The sequence below is a fragment of the Dysidea avara genome, chromosome 13 (genome assembly GCF_963678975.1).
Source record: "Dysidea avara chromosome 13, odDysAvar1.4, whole genome shotgun sequence".
NCBI lineage: Eukaryota > Metazoa > Porifera > Demospongiae > Dictyoceratida > Dysideidae > Dysidea > Dysidea avara.
In genome coordinates, this window is record NC_089284.1 from 14906557 (window position 1) to 14932042 (window position 25486).

The 25486-nt window shown below is 37.5% G+C and overlaps 1 protein-coding gene across 1 annotated transcript in view; it reads left to right on the forward strand.

Annotated features, from left to right (window-relative positions):
• LOC136243502 (uncharacterized) overlaps positions 1-25459 on the forward strand; it is a 31163-nt gene extending 5704 nt beyond the window's left edge. Inside the window, exons 2-3 of the mRNA XM_066035006.1 lie at positions 18317-20357; positions 25166-25459. Coding sequence (XP_065891078.1) covers positions 18317-20357; positions 25166-25248 — 2124 coding nt within the window. The 3' untranslated portion in view covers positions 25249-25459. The remainder of the gene's footprint in view (positions 1-18316; positions 20358-25165) is intronic.
• Positions 25460-25486: the final 27 nt, after the last annotated feature.

The following is a 25486-nucleotide window of genomic DNA, read 5'->3' on the forward strand; positions in this document are numbered from 1 at the left end:
CAGGGTGATAAGTTAGTTATCACTGATATATCGTACAGTAGCAGCGCCGCTCTGTCTAGCTGTATGGTAGTTATAACACAGTGCAGTGCTTTGACACTCCCACGCACTGGGATCTAAGTATATGTAGTTTGAGATACGTTTACGGGAAATGTGTACCGTATACTTTAACAAACACCGTGTACTTAACTTCATGGTGTGATCATTACTCCAGTGACGTCTCATTTTATTTGATTTGTAATTTGTGATTAAAAGGATTTGATTAGATAAACTGTGGATATTTAGAAAGTAAATAAGTTACTCTATAACTTACAAATATAAAACTGTTGATTGGATGTAAGTCTAATTTGTGGACAGTGGGTGTTCGTGAATCGACTTATTTTCCGATTATACGTATTGATCGGATAATTCTTTGGAAGGCTGCTGTGACGAGACGAGGAATCCGGGAAGGCTGATATTTGGTGTGCGAACTTGTGCAACCTTGACCTAGGTGAGGATGTATAAAGTATTGAAATACTGTAATGCATCTCTGTATAATCGCGTATCCGAGGTGAACCCGTCCGATATTAGGTGAATTCCTCTATAGGGTCTTAGCCATGGTACCAAGGAATCTAAAAATATAGCTATACATAATTTCCATATTTGGGTGCAATTACAGTGCACTTGCATAATAAAGATTTTAATTACATTATGTAAATTAAAATACAGCAGAAACAACAAGTTTTCAATATACAAAGTTAAAGCACATGGTTAATTAGTAAGCAAAAGTACAAGTAGGGTAGGTAAAAACTGAACTGTTACACAGCACAGAATGAGCAAAAATGTTCTTTGCTCCTTTGTAAATGTAGCTCTCAAGTGTACACATCTTACAAACTCATTCTCCATGATTACCACTTCAAGCATCATCTTAGTAGCGTAAGCAATCAATTATCGACCGATGTCTTCGGTATAATACACTGTTGGTAGCAGTTCTGAGAAGTACCGTATAGAGGGAAACTTTGGAGGGGGTAAGCTTTGGCGAATAGCAAGCTAATCCGCACTTGGCGAAATAAACTTTGGCAAATTCAAGCTCAATCTGTAGCTATGAAGATGCTAATCTCAGGCACTACGAATAATTGATGGGTTAAACTTTGGTGAATTTGTAGCAAATCGCTAAATTCGCCAAAGCTTTCCCCCACCAAAGTTTCCCTCTATACGGTAGTATAGAAATAAAGTTACAGGATAAAAAGTAGCAAGGCTTGCTGAATGGATCATTGTGCGTGTCCATGGCCTATTTTTAATTTCGTTTTTTGGATGGAAACAGCCCAAACCTGGCCGATTCTTCTTGGCAAAACCCATTACACATGAGAAGCCACACAAGATAGAACTTAAGAGTTAGGTTTTTTGGTGTGCGGTGCTTGTGGCTAATAGAATCTTTATTATGCTCAGTATAGGCCAGGATGCATAATCTGTGCTGAAGACTTTGTTGTAAGGTGGTTTCTTTGCTATGTGATTATTGTACATGGGCGGGTTATCAAGATTAAAATACTCTAATAGAGCAGTCACGTAAATACTCTAATAAAGCAGTCAAGTGTATAACAACAATCCTTACATTGAATTTGACAGCTATTTTAAAGGCATCAGTAACGTATGACTCTCAGTCTATGCACATTGCAATTTGATCAGTTTCATGTGTGTACTGAAACGTTGACAGCATTACTATGCAGAATGCAAAATTAGTGTATTCACCACAGTCTTCATTATCAATCAAAGAAATCCATAATCCATCACTGGATTAATAAAAAGTACATAAACTAGATGAATAAAAAATTGAAATTTTAAGAGGGAGAATAGGAATCGCTGAAAAAAGCCATGAAACAAGAAGGGATTGCTGGGATGGTAATGTAAACCACAAATCCCTATTTTGACTCTCTGTCATAAATCTTTAGTTACATGCTCTGTCATTTTGAAATGAGTCAAAATAGGGATTTGTGGTTTACATTACCATCCCAGTGATCCCTTCTTCTTTCGTGGCATTTTTCAGCAATCTCTATTCTCCCTCTTAAAATTTTTTCAATTTTTTATTCATCTAGTAAATATCATACCAATGACTATTCTCTACTTTAGATACTACATGATCACATGAACCACTTGCACAAATGTAATGCCATCTGTGTAATGTAATGTACGCAGTTGTGTTGTATTTGACACTAGGCATACAGCTATACATTCAGTATCCTATGATAATCTTCAGTATATTGAGTTACATAAGCACTCTTGATGATGGTCATAAACAATTTTGTCCCATCTTGTGACTCTTTTATCTGCATGTCTTCTTAAACACTGCACATAGTAGCTATCCTTGTGCACCAGTGATTATCATGCATGACCTACAGAGTTAGCACATGTGCAAGTAAATTAGAGACTCTACACACCTACACGATAAAAATATACTAGTAAAGTTCACTACTAAATGTAGTGTGTCACTGACGGTAGTGAGGTAAGACAGTAGTGCTACTTAAAATAGTGAGTATTGTGGCAAAAATTAGTAGTGAAATTCACTACTAACTTTAAAAGTCTTACCAAAGTAAGTTGTATCAATTCTGAACCAATCATCCTGCAAGAATAGCATCACTCATCTAATGGTCCTATACATAAACAAACATTTACTTACTTGCATAAGTAATATCAGGAATGGTATAACTAATATATCATACAGTACGATAGAAACTGTATATTAGGGATCATGAAGAATTGGGCTTTTTTGGCCAAAAATATCACTCCAAATACAGCCTTACAATGCCTTCATGGTGTCTTGGCAGTATTGGCTGGGGGAAATAATCAAGCTCAAAAGTGCTTTCAGTGAATGCTTTCAACATGCAAGTGTGTATGGAATTTAATTAAAATTATATTCAACAGAATTTTCTTCAGTAACTGCCTGATGCCTTCAAACAAACAGAACTTAACAACTGCTATAAGGCTACAGGTTTAAGTTTTTTCACTTTTAGATGTCGCTTCAGCTGTACTGATGCCTTTTGGCATACCGCAGTACATACAATGTATGCTTCATGGACTTATCTGTGTCCTCCTTTGTGCCCATTCACTTTTGTTGACAGCACAATGTGTCAATTCGCAGTAGTGCATAGTGGCTTCCCCATGTCTGTAACGGTAATCATCTGTATTTTCTGTAGTGACTGACAAAAAAGAAGAAAAAAACATGCATATAACATAGAGACAGAAAGCACTATGTGACTCGCTGAGCAAACTGCAATGTACACAAACACACAACTCACATTTGCTTCATGTTACAAAAACAAAACAAAGATATCCTTACTCTCCATGACTAAGTGAACACTGTTTATGGAAGCAATTAAAATGTACATAAAATTGTTTCATAGCACATAATTTATACTCAATATATCTATTTCAATGGCATTTATCTCAAAAACAACACTATATACCACATAATTATAATGGCAATGTTTAATTAATATGTTAATACAGTAGGACCTCCATTATCTGAACACCAGTGTGCCAGTTAAATCATAAAAGTGTTGAATTTGTTCAGATAAATGAAGCCCATTCATTTATATCAGAGTTCTGTTCAACTACTCTAATAGAAGATACAGTTATTCTAATAGAACGTTCACCTATTGATGAAATACTCTAATAGAACAGTCACTTATACTCTTCGGATAATCGAGGGTTCGGATAGCTGAGATTCAGATAATTGAGGTCCTACTGTAATAAAAAATGACTTTACATAGCTCTGAAAACCAGGAAGCTTTTTTAAAAATGTCAGCCAGTAAAGAATTCCACAGGTGAGTGGCTCTCTATTGAAAAGTTTTGCATGATGATTGGATACTGTAGAATTAGCAAAATGTACTGCAGTTCTGGTGTGATAATTTATCTGGTTGCCAAGCAGAATTGGAAGGAAAAGTGAAATTTCCCTGATGGGATGGTACCGAACAAACAATAAGATTAGGAAATTGGAAACTTTCACCACTATAATGAGTATAACATTCCAAAATGTGACATGGTCATATTTGTGTGAGCAACAACAAACAACCTGGTTTTGTAATGAACAACCTGATATTGTAACCGTTGTCATGGAATTGAAGCAAGCAGAATCCCACACTGGTAAAGCATAGTTCAAGTAAGATGACACAACTGAATTCATTAAAAGTGATTGTGATGGCTATACTTTCATACCTTTGCAGTTACTCCCTAGTAGCTATATCATGTGACCTGGCATTTTTTAGTAGAGCCATGCACACATTCTACATTTATTGTAACAGCTCCCACACCAAAACAATTATGGCTTGAGTGGTTTAATGTCGTGTGTACAGAACAAACTTCTGGCATTCCGCCTCAGTAACTTTTCATCCAGCCAAAATGTGCCTTCTCACAGGCAGTAATTTTGGTCCCACATATATTCCACTTAAGTCTGTAACCTTCCGGTGTAACTCTTCACTTCAAACAGCTCACTTTAGACTGAATTCACCAAGCCCGGAATTCGCTACTGGCTACTGCCACAAGATTTTCATGTTAACATCAATCAAAAGACTGTCAGTACAGTAGAGGTCATACCATATGCCACATGTGTACAGAGATGCAGTAGTGAGGGAAATAGAAATAATGTTGGAGGAAAGTGTAATCAAACTATCTAATAGTGAATGGGCTTCTCCAATGGTGATTATCAGGAAGAGGGATGATATTATCCGGCTGTGTGTAGATTACAGGAAGTTGAATGCAGAGGATGCATACCTGATGCCAAGGGATGATGATATCTTGGATCAGGTGGGTCAAGCTAATACCACTTGGATTTGCCAAATAGTACTGGCAGGTTCCTGTTGCAGAGGAGGACTGGCACAAGACAGCATTCATTACTACCGAGGGACTCTACCAATTCAGGATGATGCCGTTTGGGCTCTGTGGCAACATTTCAGAGAATGATATCATCAGGGAGATGAACCAGTTTGCTAATGCTTACCTTGATGATCTGATTGTGCTTAGTACTACCTAGAAGGATCATCTAACATGCTACATTTAAGAGCTGTGTTGGGTAGATCGATGGGTTGCAGGGCCGGAGGAGGGAAAATTGAGTTGGTCAGGCCATTGGCTATAATGTTGAAATTGCTACTGTATACATGTGCCAATGAGAGAGGAGCTGTTGCACAATGCACTCTGCGAAGTGCGAAGCACGAGCATTCTAGGGGGTCTAGGGCATGCCCCCACAGGAAATTTTTGAAAATTAGACACTCAGATATGCAATTTTAGTGATATTTCACTGCTAGCTAGCTATATAAATATGCTCAAGTCTATCTGTTGTTCTTCAGACTTTCTATACTATGTATAATTGTAGACCTGACATACAGGGGACACAGCATGAAACTTGCTGTATGGTTCATTTAGTTATAGCTAGCAATTAGAAGTTCAAGGGGGGACTGGGGGTGCAACCCCTAGGAGCTGGAGAATTTTTGCGATTCAAAGGTTTGAAAATGCCGTAAAATTTAAAATTGATACTAAATTTTAAAGTAAAACTAGCTAGCAAATTGCAACTTCCCCCCCAAATTTCACAGGGAACCCATGCAGCATGACCCCCTTTAGCTAGGATATAATTACTATACAATGAATTCACACAGCTACAATAAAATGCTGCACAGCTGCATACTACTATACTGGTTTGTATGAAGTGAACGGATCATCACGTAAATATACTGGTGGACAGTCATGAGACCAATCAGTATTCGAAAATGGTGCGATGTGGGTGAGACCGATCGGGTGAGACTGAGAGTTTGCTCAGTATCTCGACAGGACGAGTGGGTAGTTGAAGAGGAGTGATTTCTACTCAACATCTCATCCAGATGGCCACCATGTAATGTATGTGTGTGCAGCTTCTTGCCTAGGAATGAGTCATCTGGTTTGTCACTGCCAGCCCTTCGCCCAGTAAAGGAAGCCAAGAGAGACAAGCCAAGGAATGCTAATGATTATTTTATGAAGATTGAATTGTGATATAAGTGTGCTGGTTTAGAATCAAAGAAAGCACCTGCCTTACACGTGATAAATGCCAACTGTCAGCACACATGATACTGTACGTAGAACCCACAATCATTTCTGTACAAAACGATACGAATGCTATGCTGTACTGTAAGGTAATTGGAGGTACTATACGTATAGTTCTGTGCTTTAGTTAGGCTGAGAAACTAGGTAACTACTCGTGTCATGCATTTTCAATAACATCTGTAAAATGTACGTAGCTACATGTAGATGTGATCGTCCAAAGATTGCATGAGAGTAATGTAGTTCGAGCTGGTCAGCTAGTTGGTTCAACTCCAGATTATTGGTCCGGCTCAGGCCTGACCAACCGGACCGTCTCCTCTGGCCTTGGGTTGACAACCAAACCCTCTAAGTATCAGTTTGCAATGGTGGAGTGTACTTATTTAGGACATGCAGTCAGCAATGGAGTGGTGAAGCCAGAGGCTATTAAGTTGTAAGCAATAGAGCAGTTTCCACTGAAGAAGCAAGTTTGATTATTTTTGGGGCTAACTGGCTACTATCGCCGCTTTGATTCATTCTCGTATTACTGTGCCGCTGACTAATAATATTTGACAAGGAAGTGTGTACCAGAGAGGGTGAATTGCACTGTGGAGGATGGTAGGGCATTTGATAAGCTAAAAGAGGTGTTGTAATTTTATCCAGTGTTTAGGAATGTTAATTTCTCTCTTCCCTTTGTCTTCTGAGGTCCATAGGAATAGGGGCAGTGTTGAATTAAACAGATGAGGAGAACTTGGACCACCCTGTGGCCTACTTTAGTACAAAGTTACTCCCTGCTTGAGCCAATTATGCTTTGAAAATAGCCTATTATGCTTTTGAGCAGTGCTCAAGAATCAAACCTATTATGCTCAAAATTATTCTCTCAAAAATCAAGATTATGCTTGACTGTTTTATTTGTATTTCCTGACTGCTGTATTAGAGTAAGTGACTGCTCTATTAGAGTATCTCGATCTTATTGCTATAAAGTGTGAATAATCAGTCAAGAAATAGTAAAAATAGTAACACTACAAGCTTTATTTGATATGAAATGCAGTAATAATGTGCAGTGTGTTCATTTTGTGCAGTATTTTTGGCGTGCGCATATTATTTTTGAAAATCGTCCTATTATGCTGGCATAATGCTTGATGCTTTTGCTAGCCTATTATGCTCGAAAATTATGCCGGCATAATTGGTGCAAGCCTAGTTACTCCCTAGAGAGCAAAGATTCTCTGGCCATCAAGCTTGGGATGGAAGCCTTTGCTGTCTACCTATTAGGAAAGGAGTTTACAGTTCAGAGAGACCACCAGTGGCTTTCTAAATTCCAGAATATGAACAGTAGATTAGTGCGGTAGAGCTAAGCACTGCAGCCTTAGATATGCCACCAGATGAGCTCAGAGAATACCAATGCTGATACCCTCACCTGGATTCCAACAAAAGAGAAGGGGGGAGGGGTGTGAGAGAACAAGAATTAACAGGTCCGGATGAACCTTGTTTATTGTTCAACTTGAATTTTGTTACCATGTTTTCCTGTATCTGGAACAGCATACTTCATAATACAAATACTTTCTTTATTTATTCCGTCTATGGTTTTGTGTTGGAACTACTAGTCCAAAAATTTTACTTAGAATCAAACAAATACAGATCACAGGCCCCAATATTAAATAGCATTATAGCCATTTATAGCTAGATTTGTGGTCCATTTTGTCTCGGTATAGGGAGTTTTTAAGCAAAAAGATGAAGTTAGTATAGGCAGTATTGGAACACTATTTTTTGCTATGTGGCCTGTTGGCAATTTTTGTATAAATAGGCTGCTATATTGTCATTTTGGTGCTTCTATTGCCCTTGAATGATTAAATGAACTGCTGTCCATCTACCTCGAGCTCGCACGCCTTTTACATAGCTATGGAACATGGCTCTCCTCTTTCTCTTGTCCAGCATGTACACTTCATAGTTCACCTCACTTACTCTACACAACACTCTATATGGCCCTTGCCACTAAGCCAACAATTTGTTACTACTGGCGGGCCATATACAATCACATGCTCTGTGAACTCTAACATGTTTATAATGTCTCTCCCTTCTCTCAGACCTAGACTTCTTCAGTTCCTTGTCTTTTTCACAACCTACAAACACATCATTGAAACTAAATTCATTTGACAACAAATCCTTCCCAGCAGACAGATCTGTCCCCTTTGACAGGGAACATGATGGATCTCCTGAAACCTCCAGTAGGGCTGAACCTACATTACTATCATCCTTATCTGCCTCTGCTCTGGACTCTGTGTTGACTTACTTCACCCTATCTGAAGAAGTTTCCATATTTTCCCCGCTACTCTGCCCAAGCTGGCTCCTGTAAGCTAGGCTCTGTTTGTAACCATAAGAACCTTGTCCTTTCCCTCAACAAACTCACCAATTCTGGAACATCAGTCCTTATAAACACTAAATATGGAAGCTTGACTGACACCACCACATCCACATTAACTACTCTCCCCTGCACACTAATCTCAACCTTATCAACAGGGTACACCACAGCATCTCTGTGTGTACACTGCACAGTAACAGTTCTCTCCAAATTAAGTTTCCTCCTCCACGAGGTCACTTCTCACTAAAGTCCTTAGTATCCAATACAATGTCATTAACAAACTGATCTTCAACAAACCTAAACGGCTGTCTCACCAGTTTCTTCTCTCCATGATAACCAGTAGACTTCACAAAAGAAAGTCTCACCAGGGCACTACCTTGAAGTAAGCCCACATCCACCACAATTGTAACACACAAGAAGCTTGTTCTGACTCTTCGGCCTCTTTTTCACTTTGACCACATCCTCTCCTTTTACATAGCTAGATAAACTCACCCTCTTGCCACCACCACTGCTACTACAGTTCTTAGCCAGGTGTCCCAGCTGACCACAGGAATAACAGCCCCTCTGTACAGGTACTCCTATCCTGGCATAAGTCTTAGGAACTAGTGTTCACAATTCTGTCTTCCTGGCTTGGCAATAATCCTCAGCCAGTCTACCTGCTTCCTGAGTAGTCCTAGGTGTCCTTTCCTTCACCCAAACCTTTACTTCTAGTAGCACTTCCATACTTCCAGTAGCACTTCCACAAACTGCTCCTACACCACCGCATCAGCTACATCTTGCCTGTGTGGACAGTCCTTCATCCATTTCTCAACCAGATCTTTAACTCTAATAGCCAGTTCCACTGGTGTCTCATTATCCAGAGGCTTCACTGCATGTAAACATCACCGGTAGGCCACCTCATTGATGTCATATTGCTAAAAATGGTCTTCACCCTGTCATAGTCTCTAGCATTAGCATCAGCCATTGCTGCGAAGGCCAGATGTGCCTTCCCAGTCAGCTAAGGTGCCAGAATAACCGCGCGATCGTCTCTGTCCACCCCATTTGCTTCTACTACTCTCTCAAAGGTTATCAGGAAAGCCGGTTTCAATATCATCACTGTCTGACAGCTTCATCAACTCAAGTGACTCTGGCCCTAGTTTGATTCGATGTGGCCTTCACTCTGTAAGCCCTCTAATAAGCTCTTCATAAAATTATATACCTCGCTCTCTCTTCAGCTCGTTCAGGTTTATAACGCCTCTCTCCTCTTCTCGCTCCTCTTTCCAGGCCTTTAACAATTATGCTACTTCACTCATCTCTGGCTGGTATTGTCTTCCAGAGCATAGCATAAACCAAAACGGGTTTCTTCTGACAAATGCAATCAAGAAGATTCCACTCCTGTCACCTGGTCTTGCGTGGCCAGACCACTTTTTCTCAGCATGGCGCTTATCAATCTCTAATTGATAAGCGCTGTGCCAAGAAAAAGTGGTCAACTATCCTATCACCAAATGTAAAAGGTATGTGAGCTCGAGGTAGATTGACAGCAGTTAATTCAATGTTTCAAGGGCAACAGAAGGCACAAAATGACAATATAGCAGCCTATTTATACAAAAACTACCAGAATATTCTGGAACAGGCCAGACACAGGAATATATGGTTACAAAATTCAAATTAAACAATAAATAATTCTAAGATCTGGGCCTGTTTCTTACTCTCACACCTCTTGAGTACTGCAGTGGCTTCTAAATTCCAGAATATGAATAGTATATTGATGTGGTGAGAGAGAGCAAGAATTAACAGGCCTAGATCTGAACACTGTTTAGTGTTTAATTTGAGTTTTGCAACCATGTTTTCCTGTACCTGGCCTGTTCCAGAGCATTCTGGTAATTTTTGTATAAATAGGTTGCTATATTGTCATTTTGCTCCTTCTATTACCCTTGAAACATTGAATGGACTGCTGTCAATCTACCTCAAGTTTGCGCACTTTTAACAAACTATGAATAAGGTTTCAGTGTGAGTTCAAGGTGAGTTAGGGTTGGAGGGCGCGAAGCCGGGCTAGACCTTGAATAGGGACGCGTCTATTATGCTGGAATAATTTCGGGAATAATAGGTAGTGGAAAGAATTGCCAAAATAACCGGATGAGTTCTAGGAATATTTAGTGAGTTTTACTTGTAGTGTGATGCAAAAATCTTTTTGATACAACACTGAAATAGTGCAAGCATAAAAACGATTGAAAAGATCGAGATACTCTAATAGAGCAGTCAACTTCGAGCCTATAATTCTAATATAGCAATCACTTATGTAAAACTCTAACTAATATGCTTGTTTTTGCACAAATTCCAGGAATAATTTTGGGAATAATTGGTAAATTTTAAAAGAATTGCCAGAAAGAATATTTGGAAGATTAAAAAGCATAATAGACTCCTGCCTAGCCTTGAATTTATCCTGAAATTTCCCTCATGTAGACACTGAAACACATCATTATGCTTAACAGGTAAACGTCAAAGTTACTGTTAGGGTCAGGTTCAGCTTTGGTTTTTTCTTCATTCTGCACTAGGTTCTAGAGCTTCTACTTGATACAGCTATAGCTATGGCTTATTCCGCTTGCCTCACATACAATAGATAGAAACTAAGGGAGGTAGGTAGCTAGCAGCATAGTGTTTACCACTGTGGGCTCACATCCTAGAGGTCCTGGGCTCAATCCCAAGAACGTCATTTTTGTCTAGTTCATGCATGTGACTGCAGCAATCTCTAATCAATAAGCCCCTACACTGAAATAGTAGTCTGGTTACGTGAGACTAGGTTGACTCTTGAAGAAGTGAAATGTTCCATTTCTTGGCTACTGTTACAATGCTGCAAATTGAAATATATATAAACTAATTAAATCTAAAATGTGGGATGGATTCCTTATGACTTATAGTTCATGCAGGCACCTGCCAGTACAGTGTAAATAGTAAAACTCTGTAAATGCTCCAAACATTTCTAAGGATAGATGAAGTGAGCACAATCGAACAAGTGAGTGTGGTCATATGAGTCAATGATGGATTACAGGCGATCAAAGCTTTACCATATAAATTGTACAGCCACTCGATTACCAGCTGTTAAGTTTTATACAAGCCATGGCTAATGAATTGAACATGTGGTGTTTGGTTGTGAAGTTATGATTGTTTAATTCTTGCTGTTCTTTTGAGATTCAATCTGTGTATTTGGTGTAAATAAATGTATTCCATTTTTTCCAACAAGTGGCAATATCACCATACTTAGAATATCCGGGGAATTTTTTTTTAGGATACCAGAGTAGTAAATAACTGTTTCAGAGCTAGTGTGATCAATTGTCTAAGGAATAAAAAGATTGTCTACAAGAGATAGCTGTTAGTTATTATGGAGTGTCTGCATGTCTTCATGTTTGCACAAAAACCTGTCACTAAAATACCTTTGATCATTGTGAAAGTTGTATGAGACACACAAGCTATAAGCTACACTGCATGCTAATAGCAGGAGAGTATATATCTGCACTCTACAAGGGCTTTCATTTATTTACTATCTGATTTGTCAAAGATGGGGTTTCACCAAAAGGCTCAAGGCTCCACAAGGGTATTTTCCAGATTACAAAAACAAGTACACAAGCAAAACTACAGAAATAGCTAACACTACAAAAGCAAAAAGACCAAAAACCTTGTATTTACAAACCAACAAAAGCATGAATGACAAACAACAACATTGATTGCAAAGGTAATGATAAAGAGTCCAGCAAAACACTAGTATACAGGACTGAAAAGACATAAACAAAATAGAGGATAGCTATGGCTCTAAAGGATGTACAAAAAACAAAAATCTGTAACAATTAATTAATTAATAAACAGCAACTCAATAATCGAATTCCTTGTTCTATAGCGAGTAAATAGGTATATAGTTTTATAGGATTATATTATATGGTGTGCAAATTACAGCAGTTTAGAAGCAGTAGTACAAATTTGGTAGTGAGGGTACAAATTTGGTAGTGAGGGGGTTAACCCCCTCACTACCAAATTTGTACTACTGCTTCTAAACTGCTGTAATTTGCACACCATATAATACAATCCTATAAAACTATATACCTATTTACTCGCTATAGAACAAGGAATTCGATTATTGAGTTGCTGTTTACACAAGAGAAACTATAAAGCCATTATATAACTTTAAAGTACAAAACTTGGTCTAAGTGAAACCAAGCATCATGAACCTGTTTACAGTTGAAGCAATTATCTCTAAGTCTGGTTTTCTGGCATTTGAGCACATGCGCATGTGCATACAGACATGAAGTCACTGTTTTGAAGTGTACAAAAGTTGCACCATGCTACTCCAACCTATGTAATCCCTCTCCTTACTGTTTCTCCTCAATAGTAGTGCCATTATCACTTCGAAGAGTCATCTACAATGCTTGTTATTGACTTTCCGAAAGTAGGCAATTGCATCATCTAACTGTGCGATAGTGTGCGAGAGACCGGTTATCCCTATTCCCATTTACTTAAGGGCGTGCCTACTACAGTATATGTGCAGAGACTACTACAATGCTTGATTGAAGTTACAGAGTGTTTAGAATGTGATGCTATGGGCGTTTATATATCAAAACCACCATATGGTAGCTGTACAAAAATAGTGGTTGAACTCAATGGAATTAAACAGAGTGAGTGTCTTCTAGTACAGTAGGTAGACTATCTAAGACTATTAATGCCTTTGGTTGAGTTGTCAGTTTCTATTTTGTGTCAGAATATTTAGCAACTAGCTGTGACTTGTATTTGTCCTGTTTAAATCTCAAATGAGAATGCAATCAGCAGTAGTGCAGATTGTCTTTGGGGTATAGCTACAGTAATACCTGCGTATTAAGGACACCTTGCCTGATATTGTCAATGTGTCTTGATTTTCCAGGTCAGATTACATGCTAAGTGGGACCATTGCTAAGTGTCCAGATTGCACAGGTGTCTTCATTTTCCGATGTCCTGATCAACAGGTTTCACTGTACTATACTGTGTATACAGATAAAGAGTAGAAAATCTGTGAGATTGAACATGGACATTTTAAGTCTCAGTATGTTCTCTGGTCACATGAGTAGCTATAGCTGCTGTATTGCCCGGGAAGATACACTTCTGTAAACTTTACAGTAGATTGATGAATTAGCCTTGTTACTTGATATCTTGTCTAGTTGCCATCATGTAAGGTGTGCTTGTTTAGGTGGTGATCTAACTCTTTATGGGTTATGTTTCAGCAAGTGTATGTTGCACTTGTAATTGGATCAGTTATTGGAAAAGGTTTTATCTGTTTGTTGTTGTTGTTGTTGTTTTATGATTCCTTTTTGCTTATCAGGTTGGTACATGTTTAATGAAGAAGTGTGGTCACAAAAATGCACCGCATGCGCATATTACCAACCATTTTTGTAGGGCAATGTCAACTGGAACTTATCAATCAAGCAATGATAAAAATGGGTAGTTTCCAGACTAAAACCAGGGGCATGGTAAAATAAGCTACTTTCCAGACACTAAAGTATGTTTTTAGGAGGTAATTTAAATTTCGTGTTCATAAACCAGCTGTACAGAAAAGTCACCCGTTATTCTTTTTCAGCATATCCCGAGTATTGATAAAGTTTGACTACAAGGTTTGTATTTCGGGTAGTGATTACTTGATGTAGTATTATACAGTGCTCAGAAACACTTCAAAAATGCTTGCCCTACTTTGATTTTCCCATTCTTTTTGCCCTACACAAATCCAGATTGCGTTACAGAAAAATGATGTACCGTATAGCTGGTAATTTCGAAAGGTTTTTATTTTCAGATATTTTGAAGAGGTCCTTCTTTGCAAAAATAAATTCCCATGTCTGGTTGTTCTTCGAAAATAAATTCCCACAAGTGAAAGCAACGATCCAACTTTTGGCGATTTGTTTGTGTATTCCTCGAGTTTTGCTCAATAATACTGATGATAATGGGTAAACTGTATCATTACTGTGCCAATAACCAGAAAACAGGTGATCCAGAATGGGAATTGATGCCAGAATCTATGGTAGATAGCTAGCTACGATCGAGCGCATTCGATCGCAATCGAGCCAGTGAATTTACTCCACTCGAGACTCTCTCAGTCTTCTTTCCAGTGCACAGGGATAAGGATTATTCCATCAGTTTTTGGCAAACAGTCACACATCTTCATATTTTGTGATACGAATTTCTGTTTATTTGAAATCCATCCAGACTTTGAAATATGCACTCTTCGAAATTAAAATCTTTCAAAATTCAGATTTTGCTTCTTTTGCGAAATTTTCTGTTTCGAAAATAACCTGCTATACGGTAATATAGTGCCACGCCTTCTTGTTAAATCCCGTCTATATGTAAACGGCAGATACGGATACAGACTCACACAGAAATACATGCTCATGTGCATATGACAATATAATATGGACACATTCTTATACATTATACACTACTGCTGATTTGTGCAGTCAGCTATTGCTGTACCTCTATTGCCACTACAATCATACAAGCATGCTAAATTAGTCCTTTATAGTCAATTTTACACCAACCTTTATGGAAATGTGTGTATATACAGATTGAATACATTTATTGGTTGGAAATGAACCTCATATTGGCACAACTGACACTCTAATTCCAGTTTCAGTAAACTCAGCACTTAGGGAGTATTTGACTAGTTCCTCTCCTCTCTTCTTTTGCTCTCAAGATCCAGAAGGGTGGGACACAGGCACTTGTGCTTTGCCTGCAAATAATTATACATTTACACTCAGGCTTGTGCGGATTGTATGTCAAACAAAGCATTTGAGCCTGTGGTATAACTATTGCATACTGTAATTTTCTTTTTTCAGTGTAAAATAATTTTCGTATGCAAAAATTTGTACGAAAATTTCTTACACAAAAACTTTTACATAAGATCGAACTACTGTAATAGAGCAGTCATTCACATAAATCATAAGAAAATATTTTACTTAAAAATTTTTATCACAAAATTTTTGCATGAAAATAAAGCAAATTACGGTAATACCATGCAGTGTATGCTTTTCAATGTAGTTTGAGTTCATCTAGAGAGTGTATGTATAATTTTCTTGTGGTCGCAATATGCATGTTATGAATACCACATTAAATTTAATAATTATTTGCATTTAGTAGAATAAGTGACCAATATTGAATGTGATTCATACTCAGCTCAGTAAAAAGACTTATACATATGATGGGCCTTAAATTTTTTCACCAAGAGGTAGTTCCGTTCTTGAAGAATTTGCTTACAAAATATGTGACTGGATTTTGGAATAACGATCCAAATCGCACATTAGAAGTTTCAAGATAAATGGTTTTAAAGAATTCAAGTCAGCATAACTTGCCAAGGATAGCAAGCATGCATATGAAATTTAAACAAAAGATGCATCAATCTATTACCTTTCAGACCACTTCCAGTTCTTGTAGCTGCTTGTAGAGTTTCTCGCCAAATAAGATAAAAATCTGAGCAGTTGGACGAGCGAAGTAGTATCACGAGTACTCACAAAGGGGTGGAGGGTGGCGGGGTGGGCAAGGGATAGACTTCAAAATAAAGGCAGACCATGATTGGAGTTCAGACATGAGATTACAGGGCTGTGCTGGCTCCCTAGTGGCTGATATGTAGCAAAATCAACACAAAAAAACGTCTGGCCAACATTACGAGGCTGTCCACCAGTAAACTAGTGATACTTGCCAAGCCAGGTCCTTCACAAGACCTGAAACCACCATTTGAGCTCTACACACCACCAAGAAAAGACATCTGTTGAAACCAGCCTCAATAGTTTGAGTAGTAGTGAGGGTCAAAACTATTAGTACGATAGTGTAACTATCCACTGGAGGTGTTAGTTTGATTTTGCCTGATGTGCGATTTAGATCAGTTTTGTAAAATTTGGTCACATACTATTTTCTGTTTTTATGATTTCTTAGCACCATAATTTACTGGTTAGTTGGCACCTAGTTACTACCAAATATCAAACACCATGATGCACGTTTTCTACTTTATTGAATTTGCACAAAATTCATACTGTATATATACCGGCATGATACAGTACCGCTCAAATGTAACGCCGTCTCGCGAGAGTGTAAGTGATTAAAATACTTACTAGTTAATGGGTGTGGCACCTGTTTTACTGGTGAGCATTCACCCTGGGATGAATATTCGTGAGCAAAACGGGTGTCACACCCTTTAATTAGCGAGTTTTTAAATTACTCGCACTCTTGTGAGACAACGTTACATTTAAGCAGTACCGTAGCTGTAGTACCATAATTACTATGGTAGTGATTACACATGCACATAATAGATGGCTGTGTATACAGGGGAATTGTTTAGTCTTACACACATATAGTTTAAATTGTTCAATTAGTGTAAATGACACTCTTCACCATGACACCATTCTTGTTTTAACAAACACGTAAAAAGTAAATGTTAGGCTGAATGTTTAATTGTTCATGGTAAAAAAGGTACTTTTGTTAGAGCATGCAGCAAATTATGCCTCCAGTGTAGCAGACAGTGATTTACTAAGCTATAAACATCCTACAGTGGCAACACTAGTACACCACACTACACCAATTCAGTCATGTACAGAGATTTCCATATAAATTTGATAGTCAGCACAAGAGAACATAAATTCTGCTGATTTAGGAAGCAAGGGATAAATGCTACTTATTCTGATCATCATAGATAGTGACCATAATAAGTCAACCACAAATCTATAATTAGTAGCTATAGCTCTTTAATTTATGTACTATATCACTATTGGAATACCGAAAAGTCGGGTTGTTAAGCGCATGCGCTTATAATTTTCAGAGAAAACTTTTTTGTAAAAATCATACTATCTGTTAGGTGAATATATACGCCTAATAAATAATTATGGTGAGTGTAACCACAGTAGCATGGAATCACTACATTGTAATAGAGTAGTTAATAGTTTGTGCCAGTCACCACGCCAGTATGTAAGGATATTTGACTCCATTTCTGGGTGAAATCCTTTGTGATGAACGAGATTATCTCTATCCAGATGGCTGATTTGCTGTATACATAACAAAGAGAGACCCCAAGGGAGGCATAAGCACTTGAGGAGACATTAAATTTTCAGTACTTTCATCTTTTCTTGCTGTTTCTTGCTGTGTGTAGCCCTATCATCGCATTTTGCTGTGTGCGCTTATCATCCATGGTTAATTACAAGAAATGTGTATGCGTTTAATAAAATAATATGCGCTTAATAGATACATGCACTTAACAACCCGACTGTACAGTATTGTCCCTGATTATCTTGTACCCCTCATTATGTATTAAGGTGTACGGTATGAAGTGCATATATGAAGTCAACCAAGCTGTTTTGATAGTCTACAGTGTTCCTGCTAGCTACCTTTTCCATATAACATTTACCATACTCAAATAGAAAATAATCAAATTACAAGCATAGTGTCTCATAACACCCTGTATGTCTCAAAATATACACACTTACAGTCTCCAGAAAAAGTGTTATACAGGTAACCAAACCATAGAAAAAAATTGAAATTTTAGTGAAGTTTCATGTCACAATGTCATAGTTTACATTTGGGTCATAAGCACTCATGATCATTTGATGTATGGAAATCACCATAGAAACTCAGGAACTGACTAATGATAATGTACTAAAAAAGCATAATCATTAATGATTATTTTATAATTACAGCAATTTAAATCAAAACTAGTCTACACCTCAATATTGACCACACAGAACCTTGTAATAGCCTCATGTACCTCCTTTAACTCTGGTACACCCTATTTCTTGCCCAATCCTACACATTGAGTTCAAGCCTTGACTGGCATGTGTCCAATATCAAGCCATGTATCCGGGTCATAAAATAAATGCGTATGTACAAGCTTATATAAACTGTGATTTGTGGTTTAAGCCCTTTAAGTTTTATACAGCATGTTTGTAATTGTATTGTATACTTTGGTATACACAGCTACTAGCAATAGCTATTCTCCTGGAAAGCTTGCCTACAATGATTGTTGCCAATTCTAACAATGCTCCAATAATAAACACCACAACTGTATGGGATTGTACACTGCAGACTGATAAAAAGCCTTGTAAAATAACATTTGTAGTGGAGCCATTCATGTCGATGACCTACTATGACCTCATTGATGGAAACAGAAAGCTTATGGGATGCAGAGCACGTTTTGATGAACAGGGTGAACTAGTCAACGTATCTAAAAACAAGCGATGTAATGAAACAGATCAATTACACCCACCAATTACAGTAGATGGTGAATATAGACCCTTGATCACTGTTAATGGTCAAATGCCTGGTCCCACTATCATAGCAAGACCAAATCAAAATCTTCATGTTACTGTCTATAATGAGTTACCTAATGTTGAAGGGATATCTATTCATTGGCATGGTATGCATCAAATAGGGAAAACAAGGATGGATGGAGTTGCATTTATTTCCCAGAAGCCTATTCTTACACATCAAAAGTTAACCTACAAATTCATAGCATTTCCTAATGGTACACATTGGTACCATGCTCACAGTGGTGCTCATAGGACTGATGGACTATACGGTGCGCTGATAGTGAAGGATGACCTTCGTCAGGACTTGTATGATGAAGATCGTCCTGAGGAGCACACACTTCTACTAATGGACTGGCAGAAGGATCCATCAATTGACATGTTCTATCAGATTAGAAGTAGCCTCGGATTTTACAATGATGAATATACAGCTTTTGGTGACACCAGAGCATTGGATAACACACAAGTTGCTCCCATCCCATTTTGGTCAGGTATTATAAACAGTAAGGGAAGACACTACAATAAAACTAGAGACCACAATTATGCTGAACTTAGCAGGTTCAATGTTACACAAAACATGACATATCGTTTCAGGTTGATCGGAGCTCAAGCATTGTATGCATACAAGTTCTCCATTGAAAATCATTTACTAACAGTGATAGCTACAGATGGAAATTACATTGATCCCATCACAGATGTACATTATGTTATAGTCAATACAGGGGAACGTTATGATGTAGTTTTTAATGCTAGTGAGGAAATAAGAGATTACTGGATATTAGCAGAGACTATAGAAGATGATAGAATTAGAAATCCCAATTTTAATAGTCCTATTGATAGCCACAAAGCTGAAGCAATACTGCATTATGAGGGTGCCTCTCAATTTGACTATAATGTTGCTACATCTAGGACTTGGTCTGGCTTATGTGAAGTATGCCGTTACACTAACTGTCCCTATAGATCATTTGATCCTAATATTGAATGCATTAATGTTGATGAATTCAGATATCACACCAGAAATAATTTAATATTTGACCGTAAAAGGACAACTACTTATTTTTACAACTTTGGGTTTGATGGTGAAAATACTACCAATGGTAGTTCAGTTGATGGAATAAATTTTCGTTTCCCATCTGACTTGCCTTCCACTGATGCATTTAGAGCAGACACTTGTCCAGGGAGAGGATGCTCTATTGGTCATTGTGCCTGTACGCATGTCATTGATATCAGTAGGGTGAAGAAAGGTGACATTGCTGAGTTTGTCCTTACTAATTTTCCTAGACAACCAGAAGAGAGTCCAGAATCGTCCCATCCAGTTCATTTGCATGGACACAGTTTTTATGTGGTCAAAGTAGGATATCCAATGTATAACTACTCAACTGGATACTATATGTCTCAAAATGAAGACATTGAGTGTATTGTAGAAGAAACTGGTGGGACATGTAACAATTTTATAACTGTGCACGAACGAAGAAATGGAAGAATTACAGAAATACAAAATATCAGATGGACGAATAATACGCCACCGTCAGAAGTCCTTGACAGGAACACAAATTTTTCACTGAAGGACACAGTGATAATACCATATGGAGGATATACTGTGATAAGATTTATAGCAGATAATCCAGGATGGTGGCTGCTCCATTGTCACATTGAGATCCACCAACTAGAAGGAATGGCTGTTGTTGTTAAAGAAACAAGAAGTGGACAAGGTATGTGATACTATAAGTACTCCCTTGCTAGTGAATGGTACTTGTATATAAACGTATGTACATTGCTTTATGCCCACCAGTCGCTTTGTCCATTTAAGAAGATAGCTAGCAGTGTACTTTTTCTAAGTAACGTAAATAATCAATTATCATCAACATTTCATCAAAACTATCATAACTTTGTAAGTGAACAACCTACAAAGGTCCAGTTTTCACTGTCCAATAGACCATTCTTCACTCTCCATGGAAAAAAAAATATGGAAGTAATCAACTCATTATGTCAAGAAGCATAAAACCGCTAATTAATCAATTATTGATGTCATTAATTTACTATAGTCTGTTCAATACATTGCCACAGATCTATTATTGACAAGTTACAAACTTTCCCTCTGACTTTCTGTGGAATTTATGGCAAGTAAAAAAAATTATATAACGTGGGGATATCCTTGAAGAGTAAATGGCTCAGGTTTGGCTTTGTTGTGCTGTACCATTATTCTGTAATTACATTATGGGTTTTCGCGGTTGGTGAAAACCACTGAACTATTCCCAACAACTTAATTTGGTAACTAGGACCTAGGACTCGTAGAGAATATACAAGAATTACTTTCTAACTCTTACCAATAAAGAAAACCATGTATTTTGCTCCTTGTTTGATGTGTATACTATCATTCTTGTTATAGTACTGTTTATGTTGTGCATGCCTCAATATCATTGATAATAGATCTAAGTCGATAATTGGTCCCTTATCTACTGTATAATTATATTTACTTGATTAAATACTGCGGTATATCTATTACCTTTTCGAATTTGACCACTACTCGATACTTAAATTGATGTTGAAGCTCTTATTGTAAAATTTGATTGTGGCATCACTCAAGTAAATATACACTACATTAACATGTTTCTTGCATGCACCCAAAGCAGATTAATTCCACAGATAATTACAAAATCTCCGTGACCTTCATTATTTCAATTTCTTGGAATTGTGCATAGGGGCTCTGACAAATATAGCTCACATGCATGGCCTTATTGCAGTAGCAAATAAGAACATGTTAGGAAAAATAGGAATTATAGAAATAATGAAAAAAGGTTGGCCTGCCTCCTACACCAGCAAATATATCAGGTGATACACATGAACATGAACCTCATGTGTAATATAAATATGCACATCATGTCATGATCATACTAGACAATTCCAAATTCCCCTGTATAGACATACTGAAAGTGCATACAATTTCATTATTTTAAAACAACTTATGCATGTGGGAAATATTAAAAATTGTTGAAATTAGCTTGTTCTTCCTGTGAGAACTTTATTGAACTGACACATAGCACTATCCAGTGCCTTGTAAATAGTATCAATAGCTCATTTACTAAACTATATACCACAAGACTTGCTGAATGTACTCGTTAGCAGCTCATGGGACCTGCACAGAACCAGTCGATAGTTATCTAGCTATGACTCCACCAATTTTACCAAACACATATTTAGACAATTTACTGCAATGCTCACATCATTGTGCACTCAGATGCTGTATTACACTATACTCAGCCACCTGATAAGAATGCCTTCTAGTCTGACCCATACACCAAGGTTATACATGGAATAGGTGTCAAAAGCAGTGTAACATTGTCATAACATAACATATACACTGTTTCTAGTCAAGCAACAAAATTATGTAAAGTCTTACAAGGCTGCATGTTTGCATAAAAAAACACAGAAAACTACAGAACAAAGCAAAGCAGTACGAAGTATTGCAATAATTTTCATTTATTTATTACTGCTTTGCAACACTAGATTGCAAGATTACAGAATTAAAATAGCAATAATAATTATATACGTAACTCTATTCCTGTCTATTGAATTGTCAGTCCACTATTGTTGATACAAGTAATGTTATTCACGTTCTAACATCATTACCTCATCAAAAATCCAGTTAATTTACAGCAAAGCTGTCATTGCATGGTTACTTCTTTACAGAGCACGTTCAGTCTAGCCAGCCACACAGTCTCACAGCTCTCTGTTTCTGTGTACCATAAACCTTCAAGGTTTGGGTAGAGGCACCAGGAAGGTGCTATTAAAACTATGATGCTTCTTACATCCCACAAGTCAAAGTAAAAGGTTATATTATACAGATAGTTTAAAACTACTAGATTGCTTGCCTCGTACTTATGTTTAATGTTTAGTTTAATACATCTTGATGCATTTTAGTCCCATGCGTTGCTTCAAATGGCATTTTTTTAAACTGCTGTACTTTTGCTTTTATGGCTTCACAAGTGATAGCGTCTCAAAGCCATGACTTTTGCTCTATATCTCGCAATCGCCTTAGAAAGCAAAGATCTTAATACCACACAAACCTGAGTAGGAATGATATTAAAATACGCCATATATTTTTAGTGCTGATATCTACTTCCTGTGGGCTGTAGACACGCGAAATAAGAAGAAGAACAATAAGAAGAAGAAGATGGAGATTTGGGGTGATTTTGGAAACTTTTAAAAACTCCCAAAACCACTTCCCTTTTGTTTTATACTTCGAGATCAGTCTTTGCAATACCAGAGGAAGGTTTGGAAGGTTTTTGAAACATATCCAAAGCCCGGAAGGCTGCTTTTGGTGTATGTTCTATTAGAGGGTTTCGAAAATTTTTGCCCAGATCCCTATTATGAACCACGATTGTGGTTCATGATACTTTTTTGTAGCATAATTATGACAGTATGACTAATGAAAACCCATGCACTTATACTGTATCAAAAGAAAGAATGGCACTGGTAGACATGCCATAAATTGGTTTATATTGATACAGGTACCCAATACAATTACTGAGAAGTGAAAAAGCCATTATGTTTTGTTTTCAGATATGTTCAGCCCACTACACAGCATTTTAAAACAAGCAACAGTAGAAGCTTCACTGCAATTGATCCAGTCACTACGGAAATACAGCTGATAACGTCTTTGATAGCTACTCAGCAAAGCCATAGTGTACTACAGCGAATTGATATTTTGTAGTGTGCATTAATTTCACATGCCCATGCACATATACATTTACATAATGTAACAGAATTGGTTCCATGGATAATAGAGGGCATGTACTACCTATGGACCAACCCTCTTGATTCTAGTAGTCCAAAGTTAAGGTTAGACTTTGAGTCACCTTAATCCCAGTTAGGGTTTGGCTTGAAGATAGACTAGTTATTCATATTATCTTGAATATAACTATAGCTAAAATTCGGGCCAGGGTTCCAGCAGCTGGTAGAAGTGTGGATAGGGCTCAGATGTATTATAAAATTGAGCTCAGAAGCTCTATGCAATTTTGGTTCTTCATTTTTTACAAGTAAACTCACAAAAGGCATAGTGTATTGTAAAAGTAGTGCTACCCATCCCCTGAGCTGTCAGTGAAATGAAACGAGACATAAGACAGCTCAAAGGTATAAGTCCATGATGCGTGTATTGCGCAGAGTATGGTATGCCAAAATACACCGGTTAGGCTAATATACAGTAGCAAAAAAAAAAATTGCTGGGCAACCCTTTAGTCTTAGCCATTCAACATCGAGTTAAGCTTGTGTGAAGACATTAGTAAGGTACAGTAGCTAGTTAGTTAAATACATTTTGTATATAGCAGCTTATTGAAAGTGGTGTTTTGAATTACAGTGAAGTTACTAATTTGTAAGTAATCATGTTGAAAGAAAACTCATTATTCAATACCAGTCTCTAGAAGTGGCATTTATGAATCTGCATGATATGCAATGCATGGTGCACAACATAAAAACTGTAAAAATAATGTAGCTAGTAGCTCATATAATTTCATGCATCCAGAAAACTCCTGATTTCATTCCACTTTGGAATGACTGACCCTGTTAACTATTCTCCAAAACTTATTTCTATTGGTAGGCCTAGTGGGACCCATACCTATAAACTGTTCCACTCTGGAACATGGTAATCGATTGCCATGGCCAGTAACTTTAGTTTAGCTAGCTATGGCTATCTCAGTATATAGTAGCTAGCTATATATGTAGTAATATTTTTTGCAATGTTTCACTGCTAAATCTTACCATTAATAAGCCTTTAGAATATGCTTTAAACCATTAAAACGATAACTACTTTTAGAGGCGCATATATGCGTATTGCATATGAAGAGCCAAGCCTTTTGATCCCTGATAGGGGTGATGCTAGGATGGCATCAGATGAATAACTAGACCGTTAACTATTACTATAGGGCGAACATGAATTGTGCACTTGGCTGCTGGTCTACAAACTAAGTAGTTTCACCCACCTGTGCCCGCTCTGTAAACTAATTTCGGGTGTACGCCTTATTTTTGGAGGAATTTCATTACAACCCCCATGTATTCACTACTGAGGGTAAGAGAGGTTGATTTCTGGTCAATATTTTTTATGAGAATGTGCAAACCACCATGGCCCCTAATAATTATACAGTACCACTGCACTGTATATGATACCTATCAGAGGACTAAACAGGTGACTATAGGTTTAGTTGGTGTTGGTGATTACTTGAAGTTAAGAAGGAGGAAAATCCTAACTACCTGGCAGAGTCCTGTAAGCATTCGAGTGTAAATCGGATGGCTGCAGGATTGAGGCTGCCCGAGTCCAGTCATGAATTTATTTTTCTCCATTTTGAAACTTAGGTGTCCTACAGACCTTCAGCACTTATGCTGTAAAGCCTTAATAGATGAAATAAAATACTGCAAAAAAGTATCAAGACCCATAAATATCCAGCACAGCAGTTAAGTATGTATGTGCATCTATTTTACTATCAATGTCTACATAAAATTAAACATTTTTTTATATTAAATATAGGGTCCAACATGAGATATCATGGATGGCCAGCAGTTCAAGGTTTGATGATGGGGATTCTGCTGATTGTCACCCTGATGGGATAGCTGATAGTATAATAATACTATGTTACTGATGCTGCGCAACTATAGGCTTAAGCAATTTGACATTTGTACTGTTATTTAGAGTAGATAGTAGTTTCATGCACAGGATGCATACATTTTAGATTGAGATGCATATTTTATTTGATGCTCACTTTTTTGCCTGCACATGCATGAAATAATATTAGCCATAAACATAATAATATAATCATCCTCATTCAGCAGTAAAATTAATGTCACCTCA